The 26,572-nt window shown below is 47.2% G+C and overlaps 1 protein-coding gene across 1 annotated transcript in view; it reads right to left on the bottom strand.

Annotated features, from left to right (window-relative positions):
• Positions 1 to 26,572, bottom strand: part of LOC144676238 (cytoplasmic dynein 1 intermediate chain 2-like) — a 71,335-nt gene that overhangs the window by 25,922 nt on the left and 18,841 nt on the right. The window contains exon 4 of the mRNA XM_078536722.1: positions 15,164 to 15,254. Within this exon, the coding sequence (XP_078392848.1) occupies positions 15,164 to 15,254 (91 nt within the window). The remainder of the gene's footprint in view (positions 1 to 15,163; positions 15,255 to 26,572) is intronic.

Below are 26,572 nucleotides of genomic sequence, written 5' to 3'. Positions count from 1 at the left end.
GCTAGGGAGGAAATTAGCAAGCAGGACCCCAAAAGTAGTGATCTGCAGATTATTCCCAGTACCATGTGCAGGTGAGTATAAGAATAGGGGGATAAAGCAGATGAATGAGTGGCTGGAAAGATGGTTCGGGAGTAAAGGCTTGAGATTCTTGGTAAATTGGGACTGGCTCTGGGGCAGGTGGGACCTGTACAGACAGGAGAACAGAGCTGGAACTGAGTTCCTTGTGGGGCATTGTGCTCATGTTATTGGGAGGGTTTAAACTAACTGGGCAGGGGTGTGAGAACCAGGAGATAATATCAGAGAGGAATACCAGGGGGCATTGAATATTGGGAGAAATAAATAGCTCCAGAGTAGGGAATAATAAGTTAATAAATGGGGTCAGAGTAAAGGAGACAGTAATAGTCTAAATTAGGGTTACTGTGCATGTTTGTGAATGCACTGAGTGGGATTGGGGAGTTACAGGTGCAGATTGCCATGTGGAAATATGGTGATGTGGCGATAACAGAGACCTGACTCAAAGAAGGGCAGGACTGGGTATTAAATATTCCCGGATACAAGGTGTTGAGGAAAGATCGGAAAGGAAGGAAAGGAGGAGGGATGGCGGTATAGGTTAAGGAGAGCATTGCAGTGCTGGAGAAAGAGGATGTCCCAAAGGGATCAAGGACAGGATCAATTTGGCTCGAGCTAAGGAACTAAAAGGGAGCAATTACATTGCTCGGTGTAGTCTATAGGGCACCAACTCATGGGAAAGATGCAGAGGGGCTAAGTTGCAAGGAAATTACAGAGAAGTGTAAGAGTTGTAGAGTAGTTATATTAAGGGACTTCAATTATCCAAATATAGACTGGGATAGTGGTAGCGTAAAGGGCAGAGAGGGGAAAGAGTTCCTAGACTGTGTTCAGGAGAATTTCCTACAGCAGTATGTGTCCAGTACAACGAGAAAGGAGGCACTGCTAGACCTGGTTCCTGGGAATGAAGTGGATCAAATGTCAGTGGGAGAACATTTAGGGAATAGTGATCATTGTAACTAGTAGAGGTGATGAGGGGGAGCCAGTGGATGTGGTTTATTTGGGCTTTCAGAAGGCTTTCGACAAAGTCCCACATAAGAGATTGGTGTGTAAAATTAAAGCGTATGGGATTGGGGGTAGTGTATTGAGATGGATAGAAAACTGGTTGGCAGACAGGAAACAAAGAGTAGGAATAAACGGGTCTTTTTCCGAATGGACCAGTGGGGTACCGCAGGGATCGGTGCTGGGACCCCAGTTATTCACAATATATATTAATGATTTAGATGAGGGAATTAAAAATAATATCTCCAAGTGGTTAGGATCTGGAATGCACTGTCTAAGAGTGTGGTGGAGACAGGGTCAATCGAGTGGTTAGGATCTGGAATGCGCTGTCTGAGAGTGTGGGGGAGACAGGGTCAATCGAGTGGTTAGGATCTGGAATGCGCTACCTGTGAGTGTGGTGGAGACAGGGTCAATTGAGTGGTTAGGATCTGGAATGCACTGTCTGTGAGTGTGGTGGAGACAGGGTCAATCGAGTGGTTAGGATCTGGAATGCACTGTCTGAGAGTGTGGTGGAGACAGGGTCAATCGAGTGGTTAGGATCTGGAATGCACTGTCTGAGAGTGTGGTGGAGACAGGGTCAATCAAAGCTGTCATAAAGGAATTAGACTGTCATTTGCAAAGGAAGAAAGTGCAAGGTGACAGGGAGAAGGTTGGAGAGTGGTAGTAAGTGAATTGTTCTTTCAGTGAGCCAGTATAGGCACAATGGGCTGAATGGCCTCTTTCTGTCCTGTAGCAATTCTGTGATTCTGTGATATTAGTTCCGATTTCTCCAGTTACCCTCTATATAAGAATGGAAGCAGTTCTGCTGTGAACCACATAACAGACTGGTTTATGTTTGGAGGTTTGTCCTTTATAACTGCCTGCCTGATTTATTGTACAGGACAAATAAGATTTAAATGTAAAGAGTAGCGACAAGGGGATTCTGTATATCACACTTATATCATAAAGATATAAGCAAAATACTGCGGAAGCTGGAAATCTGAAACAAAAACAGAAAATACTGGAAAAACTCAGCAGGTCTGACAGCATCTGTGGAGATAGAAACAGAGTTAACGTTTCAAGTCCAACTGAAGAAGGGTCATCTGGACTCGAAACGTTAGCATCTGTGGAGAGAGAAACCAAGTTATGAGACCTGCTGAGTTTTTCCAGCATTTTCTGTTTTTGTTTCAGACTGACATCATCCATGTGGCTTCTTTAAAAGTCAAATTCTGGACGGCCCAGCAGTGTTTACTACTAGGACATATACTGCAATCATACGGGAAGGCATGAGGTACCGGGCAATCTTTACCTTCAGCACTTGGGTTGTGGATGTTCGGAGCTGACTGCCCATCTATTATAGACCCTGCCCAGTGACACGGCAGCTACTCCAACTGAAAGTGAAGGCTAACTGAACAATGAATGAATGCAGAGCAGCTACATTATACAGTGAGTTTTACTGCAACACCTCATTGTTTGGAAGAGGTAATGGCTCATCCATTATTCTCATTCCGCTTTTTTGCCATATCCACATTTATTATTTTCCAAAGATAAATCAAGATTTCAATCTAACTGGCAATCTGTAGGAATTATGTTTGTGAAAGGAACAATTAAAATTCCAAATAAATACTTAGGTATTGCAAACACAACCCTTCTAGTATTTCTGGAATGATCTAATGCATATTATTCCACGTTTAAAAGTTCCCATGTTTAATATAAAGATAAGGCCCAGTGTTCCTGTAATATCACCCCACTGAACACAGGTGATAATGGCTACCTACCACTACCAAGATTAATATTTTGTTCAGTACACATCACTCTAAAGCCTTAATAAAAATGTCTTGAACAACACTGCTGTGCTTCACCATTTAAGTTTTCTATTGAGCATTTTGTCTCCATTGTATTTGGTTCATGACAAAACATTAGATGCATAAGACACCAAAGAAAGCATTTTAAACTGTCAGTGTGTGACAGCCCACAGACAGTCAGGTGATCTCCTTGTTCAGTGGTTTTATTTCTACAAGACAGGGTTGGGGGTTGGGAGCAACCTGCAGATTTTAATATGCAGCACTCCCAATTCCCAAATTAACTTAAATAACAAGGGTGCTTTAAGAGCCGCTGGTTTTGCTGTTAAGTCCTTGCCTGAAGAAACGGACTGCAGTGTGCCTGGAGCTGTCACCTGCAAACCAAATTTGCAAAGGGGCCTGAAAATAGGGGGCCCACATTGGTTTCAAACGTTTCTCCTGGATGCCTATGTAGGAGCCTTAGCCAATCAGATGGACAGGACAGTGCCAGCACTGAATGAACATGTACATACCTGCCATAATGGACTCTCAGGGTTTCAAGGCCATTATTTATGACTCAATGTCGCAGTCTATTCCATAAGATGATATTTTACAGGCTTTCCTTATGCTAATTTTAACTTGTGGTTTAGTGTATATAGTCCTGGCCTTGCTTCCCCTATCCTGGTCTTGTATTAAAAACCTCTTTACATCCCCGTTCAGTAGCTGCGAAAGATGGATAATAATTTCTCCTGCCCCTGTGCATAGCTCAATGAATTAAAATCTGAATTCATGATGCTTGATTTTTTTCTTCAATCCCTTCCACGTTCTCAATCACTTTGCTGGTCTGGTACCTCAACCAGAAACATTACCAATATAAAGCATTACGAAGGCTTTACAGAATCAGTCTCACGTTCTTGTCCTTACATTTCTCACCCGGCAGTCTGTTTGCCTGACACTGTTTGCTCAATAACCACACTGACATCTCTTTCTTAACTTGTCTCATTTAATCATGTTCTCTTCATTTTTTAATCTTTACATTTTACAATAAAAAAAATCTCTCCCCATGTGTTGAGTCACTGAATTTTAACCCCTTAAAAAACATCTGCTATTTACTGGAAGCATTCTGACTCAATGAACATTAATTCCCAAATGAAACACTTATTGAAAGTTTCACAGTTTAGCTCAAGCTAATGGGGCTCTTTTATTTGCTCTGAGAGTTAGTCAAGTTAATATAGTACACAGCAGAAAATAGAGGGTAGAGGATAGGTACCGAATTTCAGAATGGGTCTGAAGTTGAAGGACAGAGAGATCTGTGTCCCATTGCAGCATCCTGAAGAGGTTAGCAGAGCAAACAGTGAAGTAGAAATGGGAAAAGTTAGTTTCATACACATTGAATCAAGCAACACAATTAGCAAAGGAAAAATCCACTGGCCCCGTCTGATTTTTTTGGGTTTGCAAATATACAATAAAATGTTTTATATGACCAGATCCAATATCAAATAGTTACGTTTGGACACAAAGAATCTTTCAGATAAAGCTAAGTAATGTTATTTGATCAGTTCATTGATTTGGGTGTTCCGTGACTAAACTGGAGGTTGAAATAGGTTCCATGATTTTTAAATTATTTCTTTCAGGGATTTAGGCAACATGGATTCCGAATCACCCTGAGAACAGGAAGATTCCACCTATAGAATGCAACTGGAGCCACGTGCAAGTCAGACCAAGTAAGGGTGGCAGGTTCCCTTTTCCTGGTACCAACCTACAAATTGCCCCGGTAGGATTTGTACTCTACCCCCTGGGTTGCTAGTCCAGGACCATAAACACTGCTGTGCCATACCCCTTCAGGTCAAAAGGTGTTGGTACCACTGGATTTTCCAGCACTGTTCATGTTTAATAGTGATTTCACAGAAAAACCTGAGCAAACACGATAACCATTCAGACTCTCTGATAAGTTTTACACAATCATACGAATCAGAGATTAATAACACTGTTACAGTGAGAAATAGTACTGAACAAATCTCAACTCTGACATCATACAGTGGGGGAAATTCCAGAAAAGGACATTTCATTTTGGGGAGCGGAGAATAAGGATAAAAACATTAAATATCATTGGAGGAAAATTACTAACAATTGCAATTTCTTTGATCCAAATTAGAGTAAATGGAAGATAAATTCCCCTTCCTCCCTGATTTTTTTTGACAGCTTCGCAACTTAAAAATCAGAGGGTCAGATCACAGGGACCACAAAATACCCACCAGCAATTTCTTTTGCAAAATTAACAACAGAATGTCAATCTACAGGGGTAATGTTTACTTACCTGACACAGCAGGTCAGTCAGACAGTCACCGGGAAACTGCAATTCAGGATTCCCCCACGTGCTAGGGAGGCTGATTGGAGGGGGGGTCATTCCTGGATGGAGGTCGGGGGCCTGGGGTGAGTTTGGAGGCTTTGGAAGTATGGGGGAAAATTACAGGCCTGCAAGGTTAGAGGTGGGGAGAGCGTTGGGGGCAGTGGGGAGATTGGAGGCCTCCTGATGGGGTTTAGGGCCCTTGAGGTGGGGTGGTTGTGGGGGTGGAGGTGGGGTGGTGTCGGGGCCTGGTGATGGGGGCCTGGCTGCGGGGTGGATATGGAGCTTCGGTGCTGGGAGGTGGGAATCAGAGCCTGGCGATGGGGCTCAGGGTCTAAGGGTCTAACAGGTAGCCTGACTTAGAGCAAACAGGTACAACAAGTGATTAGGAAGGGAAATGCAATGTTGGGGTTTATTACAAGGGGGATGGAGTATAAAAGTAGGGAGGTTTTGTTACAGCTGTACAGAGCATTGGTGAGACCACACTTACAGTACTGTGTACAGTTTTGATCTCTGTATTTAAGGAGGGATATACTTGCATTGGAAGCAGTTCAGAGAAGGTTCACTCGGCTGATTCCTGGGATGAAGGGGTTTGTCTTATGAGGAAAGGTTGAACAGGTTGGGTCTAGACCCATCGGTGTTTAGAAGAATGAGAGGTGATCTTATTGAAACATATCAGATTCTGAGGGGATTTGACAGGGTGGATGCTGGGAGAATGATTCCCCTCATGGGAGAGTCTAGAAACGGGGGTGGGGGAGACACAGTTTCAGAATAAGGAGTCTGCCATTTCAGATGGAGATGAGGAGGAATTTCCTCTCTCAGATGATCATTAGTCTATGGAATTCTCTTCCCCAGAGAGCAGTGGAGGCTGGGTCATTGAATATATTCAAGGCTGAGTTACAGGTTTTTAATCGACAAGGGAGTCGAGGGTTATGGGGGATGGGCAGGAAAGTGAAGTTAAGGCCACAGTCAGATCAGCCATGATCGTATTGAATAGCGGAGCAGGGGCTGAATGGCCTACTCCTGTTTCTATTTCCTGACAGTGGGAAATGGGGACTGGAACATTGCAGTGGACGGGTGGTGAGAGCTGGGGTCTAACAGTGGGAGTGTGGGAAAGGGGTCGGTGGTATGACAGTGGGATTGGAAGCCTGAGGGTGGGGGGTGAGGAGAGGGGGCTGCCCATAAGGTTCCTCAGACAGGCAGAGGGATCAGGAGAGACGTGTGAAGGTACTCACTGCCTGCATCTCAGTCCTTGTCTCGATGAAGTTGCTAGGTAGAAACTCGGCTGATTAGCAGTTAGAGTAAAAAACCTGAATGACGATTAGGCTATGGAGCCTTAACATCATATTTAAAGTTTCAATGTGCCTCAGTTAAAGCTGGAAGTGGACACACTGGAGGTGAGTTTGGGTTAGAAAACAACAGCCTTCTCAGACTTTAACCACCCCTGCTCAATCCCCACAAACCCCAACACCCAACCCAAGCTTGCCTGTTTGTTTAGGTTAAAATTCCCCCCCACCCCCACCGTGTCTCAACATCCCATCTTCATTTGGTTAAAATGAACTGCCCGAATTCAAAATTCTCAATTGTTCTGCCATAAATCAGAGCCCATTCCAACAATTTATCCTCTTTGTGCAATGGGGAGAGAGAAGAGCATCACATTTAAATTGCAAATAGCAACAGACTGGGTTTATATCTGTCGTAAAACGGGGCAGAGCACTTCCTGCAAATGCACAGCTGAGTAAGTCTATCCGGTGAATGGGTGGAGACAGGAGTTTACTTTCAGGGCAAGGACCTGAATGTGCTTCCCTAGTTACATTCTATTAATAGATCAGTCTTCAGTCTTCAAAACTTCACTGATTATGACAGACTTTATTTTTGACATTTATTTGTGGAGAGTTGTATTTAAGGTCACATGTTATAAATTACTACAAAAAACAATGCTGTTTTTTAAATAGTTATTGAATAATAAAAAATTGACCGGGAGGAGTGTGAAGCAGATCAGTATCACTGTGAAGCAGACCAGGAGCATTGTGAAGCAGGTCAGCATCACTGTGAAGCAGACCGGGAGGAGTGTGAAGCAGGTCAGCATCACTGTGAAGCAGACCGGGAGGAGTGTGAAGCAGGTCAGAATCACTGTGAAGCAGATCGGGAGGAGTGTGAAGCAAGTCACGGTCACTGCTAAGCAGACCGGGAGGAGTGTGAAGCAGGTCAGCATTACTGTGAAGCAGATCGGGAGGAGTGTGAAACAGGTCAGCATCACTGTGAAGCAGACCAGGAGGAGTGTGAAACAGGTCAGCATCACTGTGAAGCAGATCGGGAAGAGTGTGAAGCAGGTCAGCATCATTGTGAAGCAGATCGGGAGGAGTGTGCAGGCCAGGATCACTGCGAAGCAGACTGGGAGGAGTGTGAAGCAGGTTAGGATCACTGTGAAGCAGACCAGGAGAAGTGTGAAGCAGGTCAGCATCATTGTGAAGCAGATCGGGAGGAGTGTGCAGACCAGGATCACTGCGAAGCAGAATGGGAGGAGTGTGAAGCAGGTCAGCATCATTGTGAAGCAGACTGCTGCTCTAAATTCAATGGGCTTTCATGTAGCCCCTATAAATTCTGCAGGCTTTTCTTTAGCCCCTTTAGTCTTTACTTGCTCTATCTCACCCCCATCTCCCGTAGGATTTTAGGAGTTTCCTCAACCCTCAGCTTCCATACGAGCTCAGTCCATGTGTAAAGTTATGAATATGACATGCCTTTACTGGGCATGACACAGGTCAGTCTTTATTGTTTTAAGTAGTAAGTTTTATTATCTGATAGTGGAATGGTTAGGTAACTCCAACTGCTGGAATGCACGTCCTGTTCCATGTGGGAACTCCTGTGTCCTGGATAACCATATTTTCAGGCAAGTGTTGTCAGCTGCAGCAGCTTGGGTGCTGGATTTCGGAGCTTAAGCAGCAGCTGGCATCACTGTGGCACATTTGGGAAGTTCAAAGCTTTGTGGGTAGTACGTTTACAGATGTGGCCACTCCGCAGTTTAGGATTATGCGGGGAGTGAGGGGCTGAGTGACCACCAGGCAGTCAAAAAGAAACGGGCAGGTAGTGCAGGATTACCCTGAGTGCATCCCACTCTCCAGCTAGTACTCAGGTCTGAATACCTGGGGAGTGCAGCCAGAGACAAGACCATGGTACCACAACTGGTTCAGCTGTACAGGGGGGTGGGGCGGGGGGGGCGGGGGGGCCGGGGGGGGGGGGGGGGGGGGGTGCAGGATGAAGTTTGGAAAAGCAGCAGTGATAGGGAATTCGATAGGGATTTCTGCAACTGCAGACGTGAATCCAGGATGGTATGTTGCCTCCCTGGTGTCAGAGTCAAGGGTATCACTGAATGGCTGCAGAGTAACCTGAGGGGCGAGGGTGAACAGCCAGGAGTCATGGTCCACACTGGTACCCATAACATCGGTACTGTGGTCCTGCAGTCAGAATTTAGGGAATTAGCAAGTAGGACCTCAAAAGCACTAATCACTGTTGCTACCATGTGCAAACGAATATAGGAATAGGGGGATGGGGCAGATGAACGTGTGGCTGGAGAGATGGTGCGGAGGAAGGGCTTTAGATCCCTGGGGCATTGGGACTAGTTCTGGGGGAAATGGGGCCTGTACAAGCTGGATGGATTGTACCTGAACATAGCCAGGACTAATTTCCTTATGGGGCCATCTGCTAGTACTATTGGGAAGCATTTCAACTAACTTGGCAGGGGTGTGGGAACCAGCAGGCAATACTGGAGAGGCATACCAAGCGGCAAAGAATATTGGGAGAGACAGATAGCGCTCAAGTAGGAAATAGTAAGATTTCAGGTACGTTCAGTGGAAGAGAGTGTGTAATAAACTGTCGCTTGGCGGTATAGAACTTCAATCTTGCTGAAGAGAGATATGTTGCCAAAGCTTTTGATCTTGCACTCATCAGGACAAATGCAAGAATGTCAAATTTCAAACATCACAACCATTTATACTACAGGAGAAAAGGGTGCTGATTGGTTGGCAAGTTGACTTTGATTGGGCCAGGTGTTGCCGTGGAGAAAGCACTGGGGAACAATGGGCTCCCCAAGCTCCCGGGTAATTCAAAAAAGGCACAAGACTTGAACATATTCCTTTTGTTTGCAGAGAACAAGTCCCTGTGTATGAATGTATGTTGTTTCTAGCAAGTGTAAATGTGTCCCATTACAAGCTTGACCGATTATTGTAAATTGGTTGTTAGTGTAGATGTTAGCACACTCAGGATTGTTCAGCAAGTGCTGCCCAATCACAGGATCACATCGAACTGCAGACAGTTTATTTTGGGTTTTGCAAGCACTGGCTGGACGAGTAGGATCTGTATTCTGCCTATTCCTAATAACCAAAGGAACATGCTGTTTGATTTAATCAGCCAATTGCTGGGATGTAAGGTATTGCACGGACACTGAAATTCATACAGGACGTTGCTCAATTGTGTGGTAGGCAGAACGTCTTTTTGGACTGACGACAGCATCATGTTAGTGGAAAATGCCACTCGTGTAGCCACTGGATAGTAACAGCGTGAAACAGCTTGCTTCACTTGTTCAAGTTTTTGAGATACTTTGCAATCCAGGGTAATCTGAAGTAGACCGGACACGTTACAGGTCTGAAGAAGCCTGTCTTTGGCCTATTTGTGAATTTGCGCGATGCACAGTGAACAATGATCTGATCAGGATAGCCACTGTCCGACAGTTCAGCTTTGATGGGCTGTATTTCTGCATCAAGCTTGCAGGGAGAGCAAATGGCTGGGGCCCTATTTACAAAACTGCTGATAAGGGCAATCTTTGAGCCAAATGAATCCCAATGTGTATCCTGACCGGTGAAGATAGGCTTGGGAATGACAGTAGTGGAGAAGCCATTACTGGATTTCTCACCTAGCACATTGCGGCAAGTTTACACTGCTCCATTGCAAAGGTGAATTTGAGTGCAGGATGGAGCGGAACACATGGCTGCAGATTCAAAGATCACGAACGTATCATTGATGTATCAGAAATATCCACGGGGTAGGGTTAGGGCTCGTTCCATCAAAACACATTTCTCCTGGAAACCGATGAAAATGTTAGCGAGTGCTGGACCTAGAGGGGATCCCAGGGTTACACCATCTATTCGAGCATGGTGGAAGATTCCTTCACCTTCATGAAGAAGATGAAGGAATACACGCAACCTACATATTGCGAGCAATGCCTTGTCTATGTGTTCATTCAACATTGCGAGCTTATTTATGAGTGTGCCGCTGAAGGAAGCCATCGGCGTTTGCACCACATTGCTCTGTCACAGCCATATAGACGCGCCGCCATTTTCTGTATCAGTATTTATTGAACATACGAACTTAGCAACTCATGCAGTTGAGTTTAGTTTTAATGACACCATGCACGCCCAAAGGGAAGACAGATTGGCATTGATTTGACTATTTTGGTCTTAGTTGCAAGCTTTCACTTACAATGTAGTCCAGCCTCAGCTGTGACTATACAGGGAACCGTCTGCTTCTATACCTTCAACCTTTTTTGCCCCCAGTATCATTGTTCATCCAGCCTGTCCCAAAGCTCTCGTAGTTCTGCACTTGCGCTGTTATATGACATTACTCTCCTTCCCTTTCTCCACCAGCAAGTGCAAAATGCAAAGACATACCGTGTATGTAGGGGGCAGGAGGCCCTCCAGACAGTTGCTCAAGAGGCAGTAGGAAGTAGTAGAATGGCAGAGGTCAACGCCAGGACTATTGCTCCAAGAACATGGATACAGTGCAAGAAGTTTAACAATCTCACATGAGTTGAGGTGAATGAATGTATCTCCAAATGGAATATCCTATCAACTGCAGCACCAACTCAGCCACTGCTTAACTCAAGACACTCCATCACCCACATGCCAACAATCTCCATCAGTCAGAACTCATATCTACCATTCATATGCTTCACCTCACCTCCAGACACTTAGCACCTCTGCAAACCTGGCACTCACAGCTCACACACACTGGGAGCTATTCAACCATAATAGCCACATCATCCAAACATGCTGCAGGAAACTCACTGACACAATTCACTCTTTCTTGCAGAACAAGGTGGTACATAACAGGAGATAGTAGCAAAGAACGAGAGGACAAGCACATCTACATGGTTAACCCCCCTGGAGGAGACAGTGCTTTAGTCAGCACTGAGGCAGTGGCCACTGGCGGGCTGAATGAGGATATCTGCGTACATAATCCCACTTCTCACTCACCCCCTCACCTCTTTCCATTTACAAGCTGCACATGGTGCAGGCATGTACACACTTACCTTCCCCTCTCCACTCACCACAATCCAATCCTTTTACATTTCTCATTTCAGAAACCTGAGGCTAGGGACCCTGTCCAGTCAGTGCAGGAAGAGGGAAGATGAAGAGACTCCTGTTACACTCACAGCCACCATCTCAGAGGCTGACAGTCTTTGTATTTTAGAAGCTAGAAGACAGGGGGGGATCTGCATGTGGTGAGACACTGGGCATAAGTACACAGGACACAGGGCAAGGGTACAGCACAGGTACCAGCTCACTGGAGGGTAAGGCAGTCCACCAGTTCTACTGCAGGGGAATCAGATGAAGCCTTTGATGGGCTAGGTTACAGTAGGAGGCTGATGGGCGTACGCACTGAGATGCTCAGTGCAGTGGAAAGCAGGCCAGAAAACCAGGGCTCAGTGTCAAGGGGCATCGAGCAACTTTGCAATTGGCTTTGCACAGAACCTGGAGCCTGTCATTTCCAACACGAAACGTGAGGTCACCTCCAGCAGCGGAACTTTGGAACTGACCATGATCCAGTGTCTGACAGCCAATGTCTCAGTTCCCATTCCCAGAGCTACTTGGGGGTATCCTCCAAGACTATCTGCAGTCAGACCCAGTGAAAGTCAGCAGCCTTCCACCAGCCATGCTCCAGCCACTGGGGTAGCACTGTGGAGGAGCACTAGAACAGGCAAAGGCACCTGCAGGACAGGCATTGAGTGGTTTTGTCTGCACTACGCCATGATTTAACTATAGGTAATGGACTAAAACCTGCATTTGCTGGTGGTTTTCATTTTTGTGCCATCAGAAAGAGGACAATGCGATGGGGAGTGACAGAGGAAAGGTAATGAGTGTGGTACTGTTGGTGAATGGGGAGGTGTGGTTGAGATTACTGGTACTGCTTATGAAGCAGACAGTAAGGGACTGTCTATGTTGTAGAGCATGTTGCAGTTGAGTAGTGCAGGGCTCCTCCAGAGCAGTCCAGGCAGTGGAAGCATTGCTTGAGGTTGCAGATGATGTGCTTTATAACCTCTGATAGTATCTCTCGTGCTTGCATGGTCTTCACTGTGTACCTGCTGTGCATGTGTGTGAAGGCTCCAGACCAGAGTCAGAAGCCATGTCATGAGTGCCTAATACTTACCACCCAGTGGCCACTTCTCAAAGATCTGCCTCTAACATTTTTACCACACCCCCCAAGTCATGGAGTCACCAACTCAACCAATCGACCCCATCTATTCCCCTAAATATCCTGAAAACTTTGATCAAATCACCTCTTTACCTTTTAAATTCCAGGCAATATAAACCTATTTTGTGTAATCCCTTCTCACAATTTAACCTTGAGGCCAGGTATCATTTCAGTGAATCTACACTACACTCCCTCCAAGGCCAACATGTTATTCCTAAGGTGTGGTGCCCAGAACTGCCTGGATACTCCCTGGTTACACCACATCTGTATAGCTGAAGTGTGACTTCTATCCTCTTGTATTCTAATCCTCTAGATATAGACCTCAGCATCCCATTAGCCTTTTGGATTATTTTCTGTGCGTTTTCGTGACATTTTAATGATCTTCACATCCGTCTTCACCCAAGAGAATGAGGATAAAGGTATGGAACTCGGGGAGAGAGACTGCGAGGTTCTTGAGCAAATTGATATCGGGAGTGACAAGGTATTGGAGGTGTTGGCAGGCTTAAAAGTGGACAAATCTCCAGGTCCAGATGATTTGTGTCCCAGACTGCTGAGGGAGGCAAGGGAGGAGATCGCAGGGACTCTGACCCAAATTTTTAATTCCTCTCTGGCCACGGGGGAGGTGCCAGAGGACTGGAGAACAGCTAATGTGGTTCCGCTATTTAAGAAGGGTTGTAGAGATAAGCCAGGGAACTACAGACCAGTGAGTCTCACATCAGTGGTAGGGAAACTATTGAAGAAAATTCTGAAGGAGAGAATCTATCTCGACTTGGAGAGGCAAGGTTTGATCAGCGATAGTCAGCATGGCTTTGTCAGAGGGAGGTCATGCCTAACAAATTTGATTGACTTTTTTGAGGAGGTGACCAGGTGTATAGATGAGGGTAGTGCAGTTGATGTAGTTTATGTGGATTTCAGCAAAGCCTTTGAGAAGGTCCCACATGGGAGACTTATAAAGAAGGCAAATGCACATGGGATACAGGGTAATTTGATAAGGTGGATTCAAAATTGGCTTAGTTGTAGGAGGCAGAGGGTGATGACAGAAGGATGCTTTAGTGACTGGAAGCCAGTGTCCAGTGGCGTACCACAGGGATCTGTGCTCGGTCCCCTATTATTCATCATTCATATAAACGACATAGATGACTATGCAGGGGGTAGGATTAGTAACTTTGCGGATGACACAAAGATTGGCCGGGTGGTTAACAGTGAGGTTGAGTGTCTTGGGCTACAGGAAGATATAGACGGGATGTTCAAATGGGCAGATAAGTGGCAGATGGAATTTAACCCTGAAAAGTGTGAGTTGATGCACTTTGGAAGGAGTAATTTGACAAGGAAGTATTCAATGAACGGCATGGCACTAGGAAGTTCTGAGGAACAAAGGGACCTTGACGTGTGTGTCCATAGATCTCTGAAGGCGGAGGGGCATGTTAGTGGGGTGGTGAAAAAGGCATATGGGACACTTGCCTTTATCAATTGAGGCATAGATTACAAAAGTAGGGAGGTCATGTTGGAGTTGTATAGAACCTTGGTGAGGCCACAGCTGGAGTACTGTGTGCAGTTCTGGTCGCCACATTATAGGAAGGATGTGATTGCACTGGAGGGGGTGCAGAGGAGATTCACCAGGATGTTGCCTGGGATGAAACATTTAAGTTATGAAGAGAGGTTGGAATGACTTGGGTTGTTTTCGTTGGAGCAGAGAAGACTGAGGGGTGACCTGATCGAGGTGTACAAGATTATGAGGGGCATGGACAGGATGGATAGGGAGCAGCTGTTCCCCTTAGTTGAAGCGTCAGTCACAAGGGGGCACAAGTTCAAGGTGAGAGGCAGGAGGTTTAGGGGGATGTGAGGAAAAACCTTTTTACCCAGAGGGTGGTGACGGTCTGGAATGTGCTGCCTGGGAGGGTGGTGGAGGCGGGTTGCCTCACATCCTTTAAAAAGTACCTGGATGAGCACTTGGCACATCATAACATTCAAGGCTATGGGCCAAGTGCTGGTAAATGGGATTAGGTAGGTAGGTCAGGTGTTTCTCAGGTGTCAGTGCAGACTCGATGGGCCGAAGGGCCTCTTATGCACTGTGTGATTCTGTGATCTGACTCCCATGTCTCTGTAGCTTCTGCTGTTTCCAGGTTTTCACCATTTACAAAGTATCCTGTCCTATCTTTTTGAGGTCCAACTATATTCTCGACACCCCAGCACCCCAGCTGTTTTTTTGCTGGTTTATGTAGCATTTTACCTGATGCTTCTGACAGCAGGGGACGGGTATCCAAAATCATTTTAATTGTTGCCAAGTTTTCATTTAACTTGGTCCATCATCTAATCCATCAGAAGCTGCACAAAATCCAATGAACATAGCAAACCATAAATGAACTATTTAGGCTCTTACTTCACAGCTTAGAGTCCGACTGGATTTCACTAAAGAGGAAACGTTCACTGGTAAAAAGATGTCTGGAGTGAGGATTTGAAACAAAAGGAAAACTACAGCTAACAAAAAAAAAGGAGTGACTAAAATTCGGAATTGTCTTACCGGGCTCCGACTGTACCCTCCACAGATTCCTGGCTCTCAGACTCGCTTAGCGTTCCCAGCGATTTGTTCGATGGAGAAATAGGAGAATGGACTAAATAATTGAACAAACAGGTGGCCCCAGTTACTGTCCGCAGTGGCTGCACTATTAATGATGTTCATTAATTAAATTAAATTCAATGGGAATTGTTAGATAAAAACATTATGGAGAAATTAAACAGAAAAAGGAATGAAAATTAAAACACACAGAGAAGGAAGAAAATCACATTTGTTAAAAACTGTGCAAAGAAGAAGCTGTATTGTAATCGTCATCAAGACAGCCCCAATAACGGTGACCGTATGGTAACTTACACAAGATATAGGTACGGAGATACAGTGTTCATACTGAGAATCTGATAGACTTCAGCTACTGAATCGGAAAAACCAATCCACTTCACAGATAATTATACAATTTAGGTTGGAAATGACTGCTTTTAACTGAATTTTTAGGCAATTTATCTCATCGCAGTCTCATTGCATTTTTCTCTAAGAACTTCATTCTATCCTGTAATTCTGTGTGCTTTCATGTGAAGACGCCAGTTTTAAATTGATGGTGTCCACAAGCAGCAGGTACCTGGGTGTGCTGGAGAGGAGCAGTTAAAAATAAAATGATAAGAAACCGTTGAGTATTGCGTACAATTTTGGTCTCTTTATTTAAGGAGGAATATACTCTTATTGCAAGCAGTTCAGAGAAGGTTCACAAAGTTGATTCCTGGGATGAAGGGGGTTTGTCTGATGTAGAAAGCAGGCTGGAGCTGGAGCTTTTTGGAGTTTAGAAGAATGAGAGGTGATCTTATTGAAACATATCAGATTCTGAGGGGACTTGACAGGGTGGGTGCTGGGAGAATGATTCCCCTCATGGGAGAGTCTGGAACCGGGGGTGGGGAGACACAGTTTCAGAATAAGGAGTCTCCCATTTCAGATGGAGATGAGGAGGAATTTCCTCTCTCAGAGGATCATTAGTCTATGGAATTCTCTCCCCCAGAGTGCAGTGGAGGCTGGGTCGTTGTCTCTTGACAGGTAAATGCTTGTAGGCCAGAAGGAGCAGGAGTGTTTTCCCCTCACACCGCCACCATGCTTCCCTGCTTCTATCCCTGCAATCAGAGCCCTGGGACTGAACTCCCAACTCATATCTGACCCTTGGCTGTGGCCTGGGGCTGCAGGCCGACCCCAGCCTCTCACTTTGATTGGCTGCAGCCAAACAACAGATTCAAAGCATTTAAATGTGGTTCTGCTGTTGAATTCAGCAGGACCCTCTGGGAAACTCATACGTGTGGGATTCCTGGTTCCTAAACCTCCCCCTGCCTTTCAGGCTATTATTGCTGAGGACTGACAAGCAGCAGTCAGGCAAGAGCCCAGTGATCAGGAGAAAAGACAGGAAACCAAGCCACACCAGATAGCTGACACAGCTCTCACAACAGCGGTCTGGCATGGCCTGAGAGAAAGTCATTTCAGTGCTTTCTGGGAGAGATAGCAGAAGGTAAAGGAGAGCCTGTCATATACATATATCAGAGACAAAATCTCAGAAAAATTTCACACAGAAAGCTACCTTTCTGAAAATGTTATTAAAGGTCATTTAATTGTTAGCAAGGGCTCTATCAATCTCCCAGAATTATCCCGAAATGTCATTCATTCTCTAATTCTTGGTAGTTTGGATTACGGTATCATACGTCCTGTTTTGGATGTTCTCTTCTAATCTATTTTTCCACGTACAATCGCTGAGATACTTCATTCAACAAGATACTCAAAAGAGTCTTCAGAAAATCAAAGATGAGGGAGGCCATTTGATTGGGCTTGCGATTTTTTTCCATAGAAACCTCCGGTTCCACGCTCACAGTACCTCATTGCACTCTGAATGAGTCGAGAGTTATTGCCTCCATTCCCGGATCCAGAGCCTATACCAGGGAGTTAATTGTGTAAGAAGTCCTGAACTGGCCTTTTACTACTTCATCCCCATGACTCGTGGCTGTGATTTAACTGAAAGTAATTCTCTTGATTAACTTTTTCCATCTTACCCCATAACTTTATACCTCTATATACCTCTCACTCACCTCCTTTCCCATAATTCAAGGCAATGACACTCATGCTCAGCCTCATGGCCCTCCTCTACATCACTTCCACAACCAAGGTGTTTCACTTGTGCCTCGATGATGAGAAACAGACATAGTATTCAAGATGCAGCCTGAGTAGAGCACTGAACAGCTTCACTAGCACAGCCTCCAAACTAAATTCCACTCAGGGGGCTGAACATAATTTTGGGGGCGGGGGAGGCTGTGTGTGTGGTGGTGGAAAAAGGGAGGCAGCTACTAAGCTGAAGACATTTCATTTTGGAAATTTGGAGATGTGGCCTTTACATAACTGCACTCGAGGTGCACAGGCGCTTTCTCACTTGCTGCCCACGGATATTTGAATTCTGGAAGTCAGGCCCTGCAGCATCAGAAGGCTCGGTGTAAAGGATGTGAGCGGTGTGGCTGCCAAGGAGGCAACACGCGATGACCAAGTAATGGGAACATGCAGGACTCCATGTTTCCCTTACCTGCACCAAATGAATACGGCTGGGTGGGTGTGCACTGTCCCAACGGGATCCACCCAGGTCGCATGGCAAGAGCTCAATCAGGTAATTTTCCACTTACACTCACTCCAGAGCTGCCAAGGGATTGGTGGGAAATGACAGAAAGACTAAGCCCCTAAGCGATGGGTCTAATAACCCTCTGAATTCTCTCTCAGGCTCCTTCTAGCTCACTCAATGTCATTGGGTAGGGTCTGAAGGGATATGGAACAAAGCGGGTAAATGGAGTTAAGGTACAGATTGGCTGTGATCTAATTGAGTGGCAGAACAGACTAAGGGGCTGAATGGCTCTATCCTGTTCCTATTTTGGTATCTGGTCTCAGCTTTTAACTCACTATCTAAATTGGGCCAGACATTACCCAGTGGATTGACTTTTGGTAACTGAAAGGTGAATATTGGCCAGGACACAGGGAAAACACCCACTCCTCTCTAATGCCATGAGATCTTTAATAATTATCTCAGTTGGCAAACAGGGCCTCAATTTAACATCCATAGAACCATAGAACACTACAGCACAGAAAACAGGCCATTCGGCCCTTCTAGTCTGTGCCGAAATATTATTCTGCTAATCCCATTGACCTGCACCTAGTCCATAACTCTCCAGACCTCTCCCATCCATGTATCTATCCAATTTATTCTTAAAACTTAAGAGTGAGCCCGCATTTACCACGTCAGATGGTAGCTCGTTCCACACTCTCACCAGTGAAACTAGTGACACTACTGCTTGTTTCCCTTCCTTCCTTATACACTATGCCAGTTTCCTGAGTTAATACTGATGCAAAAAAACTGTTTAAGATCTCCCCCATCTCGTGAGGCTCCACACATAGACGACCACTCTGATCTTCAAGGGGACCAATTGTGTCCCTTACTATCCTTTTACTCTTAATATACTTGTAGAAACCCTTCGGGTTTACCTTCACATTATCTGCCAATGCAACCTCATGTCTTCTTTTTGCCTTCCTGATTTCCTTTTTTAGTATTTTCTTACATTTTCTATACTCTACAAGTACCTCATATGTTTCTTGTTGCCTATACCTGCTATACACCTCTCTCTTCTTCTAAACCAGATCGCCAATATCCCTTGAAAACCAAGGTTCCCTTTGCCTGTTAACTTTGCCTTTAATCCTGACAGGAACATGCAAACTCTGCACTCTCAAAATGTCGCCTTTGAATGCCTTCCACTTACTGAACACATCCTTGCCAGAAAACAACTTATCCCAATCCACTCTTCCTAGATACTTTCTCAATCCCACAAAATTGGCCTTTCTCCAATTTAGAATCTCAACTCGAGGACCAGACCTATCCTTATCCATAATTAGCTTAAAACTAACGACATTGTGGTCACTGGGCCCAAAATGTTCGCCTACACATACTTCTGTCACCTGACCATCCAAAAGGATGGATCTCCTCTTTGTTCTATCTTTGAATTCTGTCAAATGTCTATGACAATTCATTGCTGTGTAACAGTGTGCGGTCCAGGATGCCCAGAGAATTGCAGGCTGATTCAACATTGTGTGGCACAAGCCACCAGGAACAGGCCATCTGAGTGCGGGCACGGAGCTGTGTTCTATTGCAAGGGCAGAATTTCATGTCGGCCGCAGGGGTCCCAACAACAGACCTGGAAGTGGGCGGCTTTGTCACTGGTCGGCTGAATGTGATGATGTGGCGTCTGGCCAGTCAGCGAGGCAGAGGTGCAGGTGTCAGGTGTCAGAGGCAGGCAGCACGACACAATTCCCAACATCAGGTGATAGCAGCCAGACCGGCCTGCAGAGAGAGGTGCCAAGGTTTCTGACTCAGTCTCTGCCTGCAGCTGAGAGAGCCCATTGTGCAGATCAGAACACCAACCAGAAAGCACTGACCAACAAGATCTACATCCATCACTGGCCACAACAACATCGTGTTTCCTCAGTGTCCGCAGCCTTCACTGGAGAAAGTGAAGCCACTGGCTGTTAATGGGGGAATTGCACAGGGCAGACAGAGGATGGCCCCATGGTTCAGCAATGCCAGCTTCTCCTCCGGGCAGACCAGGAACAGAGGCCTAGTACTCAACAGACGGAGAGAAGGGACCCTTCTGTCTAACCGAGGAAGACTGGAAGGAGGTAGCAGCAGAAGGTTAGCAGCCATGAGGTCCAGCAGATCAACTGAGTCCAATGTCGGAAGTATGTGTGTGTGTTTGTGTGTGAGCAAGAGAGTGTGTGTGAGCGAGAGTGCGCACACACGAGAGAGTGCGCGTGCGAGAGTGCATGTGTGAGAGAGTGCGCACGTGCGAGAGAGTGCGCGTGCGAGAGAGTGCGCGTGTAAGAGAGTGCGCGTGTGAGAGAGTGCGCGTGCGAGAGTGCATGTGCAAGCAAGAGTGCGCACGCGAGAAAGTGCGCATACGAGACAGAGCGCGCACACGAGCGTGCAGACGCGAGAGTGCAGACACAAGTGCACGTGAGAGTGCACGCGCGAGAGAGAGCGTGCAGAAGCTAGAGCGCAGACGCAAGTGCACATGAGAGAGTACCCGTGCAAGAGAGATTGCGCACACGAGAGAGATTGCGCACGAGAGAGAGATTGCGCACGAGAGAGTGCTCGTTTGAGTGTGTGTGAGAGAGTGTGGGAGAGAGAGAGTATGAGAGAAAGACAATGTGAGAGAGAGAGAGAGAGACAGAGATTGTGTGACCGAGAGAGAGATTGTGAAACAGAGTGTGTGTGTGAGACAGAGTGAATGTGTGACAGGGAGTGTGAGAGAGCGTGTGTGTGAGAGAGCGTGTGTGTGTGAGAGCGTGTGTGTGAGAGAGCGTGTGTGTGAGACAGCGTGTGTGTGAGAGAGCGTGTGTGTGAGAGAGCGTGTGTGTGAGAGAGCGTGTGTGTGAGAGAGCGTGTGTGTGAGAGAGCGAGTGTGTGAGAGAGCGTGTGTGTGAGAGAGCGTGTGGGTGAGAGAGCGTGTGTGTGAGAGAGCGTGTGTGTGAGAGAGCGTGTGTGTGAGAGAGCGTGTGTGTGAGAGCGTGTGTGTGAGAGAGCGTGTGTGTGAGAGAGCGTGTGTGTGAGAGAGCGTGTGGATATGAACATGTGTGTGTGAGTGTGTGTGCAAGAGGGTGCGCGACAGAGAGGGAGTCTGTGTGAGTGAGAGTGTGTCTGAGAAAGTGTGTGTATATGTGTACGTGAGTGAGAAAGAGCATTACAGAGCGTGAGTGTGTCAGTGTGAGAGAGACAGTGTGAGAGATATGTGTGAGAGAGAGTGAGTGTGAGACAGTGAGAGAGTGTGAGACAGTGAGAGAGTGAGAGACAGAGAGAGAGTGTGAGAGAGAGAGTGTGAGAAAGAGAGCGTGAGAGAGAGCGTGAGAGTGACAGCGTGAGAGAGAGAACGTGAGAGAGACAGCGTGAGAGTGAGAGCGTGAGAGAGAAAGTGAGAGAGAGAGCGAGAGAGAGCGTATGAGAGAGAGTGAGAGAGAGAGCGTGAGTGAGAGCGTGTGTGTGAGAGAGCGTGTGTGTGAGAGAGACTGAGAGAGAGAGCGTGAGAGAGAGAGCGTGAGAGAGAGAGCGTGAGAGAGAGAGCGAGAGAGAGAGAGCGTGAGAGAGAGAGCGTGAGAGAGAGAGCGTGAGAGAGCGTGAGAGAGAGCGCGTGAGAGTGAGAGAGCGAGAGAGAGAGAGCGAGAGAGAGGGAGCGTGAGAGAGTGAGCGTGAGAGAGAGAGTGTGAGAGAAAGAGTGTGAGAGAGAGAGCGTGAGAGAGTGAGTGTGAGAGAGAGTGTGAGAGAGAGAGCGTGAGAGAATGAGTGTGAGAGAGTGAGAGAGAGAGCGAGAGAGAGAGCGAGAGAGAGAGCGAGAGAGAGAGAGCGTGAGAGAGAGCGTGAGAGAGAGCGTGAGAGAGAGAGCGTGAGAAAGTGAGCGTGAGAGAGAGAGTGAGAGAGAGAGTGAGATAGAGAGAGCGAGAGAGAGAAAGTGTGAGAGAGTGTGAGAGAGAGAGTGTGAGAGAGAGAGTGAGAGAGAGAGCGTGGGAGAGAGAGCGTGAGAGAGTGAGAGTGACAGGGAGAATGATAGAGAGTGCGAGAGAGAGAGAGCGAGAGAGAGAGGGCGTGAGAGAGAGAGCGTGCGAGAGAGCGTGAGAGAGAGAGTGTGAGAGAGAGAGAGTGTGAGTGAGAGAGCGTGAGAGAGGGCGTGAGAGAGAGCGTGAGAGAGAGAGCGTGAGAGAGAGAGCGTGAGAGAGAGAGCGTGAGAGAGTGTGTGTGAGAGAGCGTGAGAGAGAGAGCGTGAGAGAGAGAGCGAGAGAGAGAGAGCGAGAGAGAGAGAGCGTGAGAGAGAGAGCGTGAGAGAGAGAGCGAGAGAGAGAGAGTGTGAGAGAGAGAGTGTATGAGAGAGAGAGCGTGAGAGAGAGCAAGAGAGAGAGTGTGAGACAGAGAGCGTGAGAGAGAGAGCGTGAGACAGGGAGAGAGAGCGTGAGAGAGACAGCGTGAGAGAGAGCGTGAGAGAGAGAGCGTGAGAGAGAGAGCGTGAGAGAGAGAGCGTGAGACAGGGAGAGAGAGCGTGAGAGAGACAGCATGAGAGAGAGAGCGTGAGAGAGAGAGCGTGAGACAGGGAGAGAGAGCGTGAGAGAGAGAGCGTGAGAGAGTGTGTGTGCGTGTCTGTGTACACAGATGGGTGTGTGGTATGTGTGTGCGCGTGTCTGTGTACACAGATGCGTGCGTGGTATGTGTGTGTGTGTGCGCGTGTCTGTGTACACAGATGGGTGCGTGGTATGTGTGTGTGCGTGTCTGTGTACACAGATGGGTGTGTGGTATGTGTGTGTGCGTGTCTGTGTACACAGATGGGTGTGTGGTATGTGTGTGTGTGTGTGTGCGTGTCTGTGTACACAGATGGGTGTGTGGTATGTGTGTGTGTGTGTGCGTGTCTGTGTACACAGATGGGTGTGTGGTATGTGTGTGCGCGTGTCTGTGTACACAGATGGGTGTGTGGTATGTGTGTGTGTGTGTGCGTGTCTGTGTACACAGATGGGTGTGTGGTATGTGTGTGTGTGTGCGCGTGTCTGTGTACACAGATGCGTGCGTGGTATGTGTGTGTGTGTGCGCGTGTCTGTGTACACAGATGGGTGCGTGGTATGTGTGTGTGCGTGTCTGTGTACACAGATGGGTGTGTGGTATGTGTGTGTGCATGTCTGTGTACACAGATGGGTGTGTGGTATGTGTGTGCGTGTGTGCGTGTCTGTGTACACAGATGCGTGCGTGGTATGTGTGTGTGTGTGCGCGTGTCTGTGTACACAGATGGGTGCGTGGTATGTGTGTGTGCGTGTGCGTGTCTGTGTACACAGATGGGTGCGTGGTATGTGTGTGTGCGTGTCTGTGTACACAGATGGGTGCGTGGTATGTGTGTGCGTGTGCGTGTCTGTGTACACAGATGGGTGCGTGGTATGTGTGTGTGCGTGTCTGTGTACACAGATGGGTGTGTGGTATGTGTGTGTGCGTGTCTGTGTACACAGATGGGTGTGTGGTATGTGTGTGTGTGTGTGCGTGTCTGTGTACACAGATGGGTGCGTGGTATGTGTGTGCGTGTGTGCGTGTCTGTGTACACAGATGCGTGCGTGGTATGTGTGTGAGCGTGTGCGTGTCTGTGTACACAGATGGGTGTGTGGTATGTGTGTGCGTGTGTGCGTGTCTGTGTACACAGATGCGTGCGTGGTACGTGTGTGTGCGTGTGTGTCTGTGTACACAGATGGGTGCGTGGTATGTGTGTGTGCGTGTCTGTGTACACAGATGGGTGTGTGGTATGTGTGTGCGCGTGTCTGTGTACACAGATGGGTGTGTGGTATGTGTGTGTGCGTGTCTGTGTACACAGATGGGTGCGTGGTATGTGTGTGCGTGTGTGCGTGTCTGTGTACACAGATGGGTGCGTGGTATGTGTGTGTGTGTGCGCGTGTCTGTGTACACAGATGGGTGTGTGGTATGTGTGTGTGCGTGTGCGTGTCTGTGTACACAGATGGGTGTGTGGTATGTGTGTGTGTGTGCATGTCTGTGTACACAGATGCGTGCCTGGTATGTGTGTGTGCGTGTGCGTGTCTGTGTACACAGATGGGTGTGTGGTATGTGTGTGTGCGTGTCTGTGTACACAGATGGGTGTGTGGTATGTGTGTGTGTGTGTGCGTGTCTGTGTACACAGATGGGTGTGTGGTATGTGTGTGTGCGTGTCTGTGTACACAGATGGGTGCGTGGTATGTGTGTGCGTGTGCGTGTCTGTGTACACAGATGGGTGCGTGGTATGTGTGTGTGCGTGTCTGTGTACACAGATGGGTGTGTGGTATGTGTGTGTGCGTGTCTGTGTACACAGGTGGGTGTGTGGTATGTGTGTGTGAGTGTGCGTGTCTGTGTACACAGATGGGTGCGTGGTATGTGTGTGCGTGTGTGCGTGTCTGTTTACACAGATGCGTGCGTGGTATGTGTGTGTGCGTGTGCGTGTCTGTGTACACAGATGGGTGTGTGGTATGTGTGTGCGTGTGTGCGTGTCTGTGTACACAGATGCGTGCGTGGTATGTGTGTGTGCGTGTGTGTGTCTGTGTACACAGATGGGTGCGTGGTATGTGTGTGTGCGTGTCTGTGTACACAGATGGGTGTGTGGTATGTGTGTGTGCGTGTCTGTGTACACAGATGGGTGTGTGGTATGTGTGTGTGCGTGTCTGTGTACACAGATGGGTGCGTGGTATGTGTGTGCGTGTGTGTGTGTCTGTGTACACAGATGGGTGCGTGGTATGTGTGTGTGTGTGCGCGTGTCTGTGTACACAGATGGGTGTGTGGTATGTGTGTGTGCGTTTGCGTGTCTGTGTACACAGATGGGTGTGTGGTATGTGTGTGTGTGTGTGCGTGTCTGTGTACACAGATGCGTGCATGGTATGTGTGTGTGCGTGTGCGTGTCTGTGTACACAGATGGGTGTGTGGTATGTGTGTGTGCGTGTCTGTGTACACAGATGGGTGTGTGGTATGTGTGTGTGTGTGTGCGTGTCTGTGTACACAGATGGGTGTGTGGTATGTGTGTGTGCGTGTCTGTGTACACAGATGGGTGCGTGGTATGTGTGTGTGTGTGCGCGTGTCTGCGTACACAGATGGGTGTGTGGTATGTGTGTGTGTGTGCGCGTGTCTGTGTACACAGATGGGTGTGTGGTATGTGTGTGTGTGCGTGTGTCTGTGTACACAGATGGGTGCGTGGTATGTGTGTGTGTGTGTGTGCGCGTGTCTGTGTACACAGATGGGTGTGTGGTATGTGTGTGTGTGCGCGTGTCTGTGTACACAGATGGGTGCGTGGTATGTGTGTGTGTGTGTGCGTGTCTGTGTACACAGATGGGTGTGTGGTATGTGTGTGTGCGTGTCTGTGTACACAGATGGGTGTGTGGTATGTGTGTGTGTGTGTGCGTGTCTGTGTACACAGATGGGTGTGTGGTATGTGTGTGTGTGTGTGCGTGTCTGTGTACACAGATGGGTGCGTGGTATGTGTGTGTGTGCGTGTCTGTGTACACAGATGGGTGCGTGGTATGTGTGTGTGTGCGTGTGCGTGTCTGTGTACACAGATGGGTGCGTGGTATGTGTGTGTATGTGTGTGTGTGTGCGTGTCTGTGTACACAGATGGGTGCGTGGTATGTGTGTGTGTGTGTGTGTGTGTCTGTGTACACAGATGGGTGTGTGGTATGTGTGTGTGTGCGCGTGTCTGTGTACACAGATGGGTGTGTGGTATGTGTGTGTGTGTGTGCGCGTGTCTGTGTACACAGATGGGTGCGTGGTATGTGTGTGTGTGTGTGCGTGTCTGTGTACACAGATGGGTGCGTGGTATGTGTGTGTGTGTCTGTGTACACAGATGGGTGTGTGGTATGTGTGTGTGTGTGTGTGTCTGTATACACAGATGGGTGCGTGGTATGTGTGTGTGTGTGTGTGTGTACGTGTCTCTCCAACCCCTGTTGCAGGTTGCAGAGCGGTGGTAGAGCATTATCTGGTTGGTCTGTTTTAGTAAATTCTGTTCAATAACTGGATACTTTGAACTGATATTTTGAACGAGGTGTCATAAATCAGAATTGATTTGTAAGGATGTTCTTTGCCATGGACATTACCTTGAGGTGTTAGTGAAGCTCACCTGTTTTACAATTAAAACTCTTGATCAGACTACAACACTGAATCTTGGTCCTTCAACTTTTTCTGCAGATTTACATCCATGTTCTTTTTCTATAACCCTGTGATTTCTGTTCCTTTGCTTCAAATAGTTGGAATTTGGGGAAACCTTTCCTGGACCTAAAATTCTCCAATCCTGGCAACATCCTCATAAATCCCCTCTGTACCCTTTCTAGTCAGCTCACATCCTTCCTATAAAACGGTGACAGGAGCTGTATGCAGTGCTCTCGCTGTGGTCTTTGTTTAAACCTCTGTTTTATACATTTCCAGCATAACCTCCCTCCTTTTATACTCAAGGTCTTGGTTAATAAAGGCAAGGGTCCTGTACATCATCTTCACCACCTTATCCACCGTATCTTCAGGGATGTGTGGATGTACACTCCGAGATCCCTCTGTTCCTCGATACTTCTCAGTATCCTACCATTTACTCCGGATTCCCTTGTTAGCCCTCCCCAAATCCATTAGCTCACACCTCTCGAAATTCAATTCCATTTGCCTCTTTCCTACCCACCTGAGCAGCCCATTGGTATCTCCGTGCAGCCCCCTCCCAATCAACAACACGGCCAATTTACAGCGAGTTTGCAAACTTCTTAAATCGTGCCCCATACATTTAAGTCTAAATCGTTGATATATAAAATGAACAGTGAGGGACTCAGTACTGAGCCCTGCTGAACACCACGGGA

The sequence above is a fragment of the Cetorhinus maximus genome, unplaced genomic scaffold (assembly GCF_964194155.1).
Source record: "Cetorhinus maximus unplaced genomic scaffold, sCetMax3.hap1.1 HAP1_SCAFFOLD_1449, whole genome shotgun sequence".
In the NCBI taxonomy this organism is placed as follows: domain Eukaryota; kingdom Metazoa; phylum Chordata; class Chondrichthyes; order Lamniformes; family Cetorhinidae; genus Cetorhinus; species Cetorhinus maximus.
This window is presented reverse-complemented; position numbering and strand designations above follow the sequence as displayed.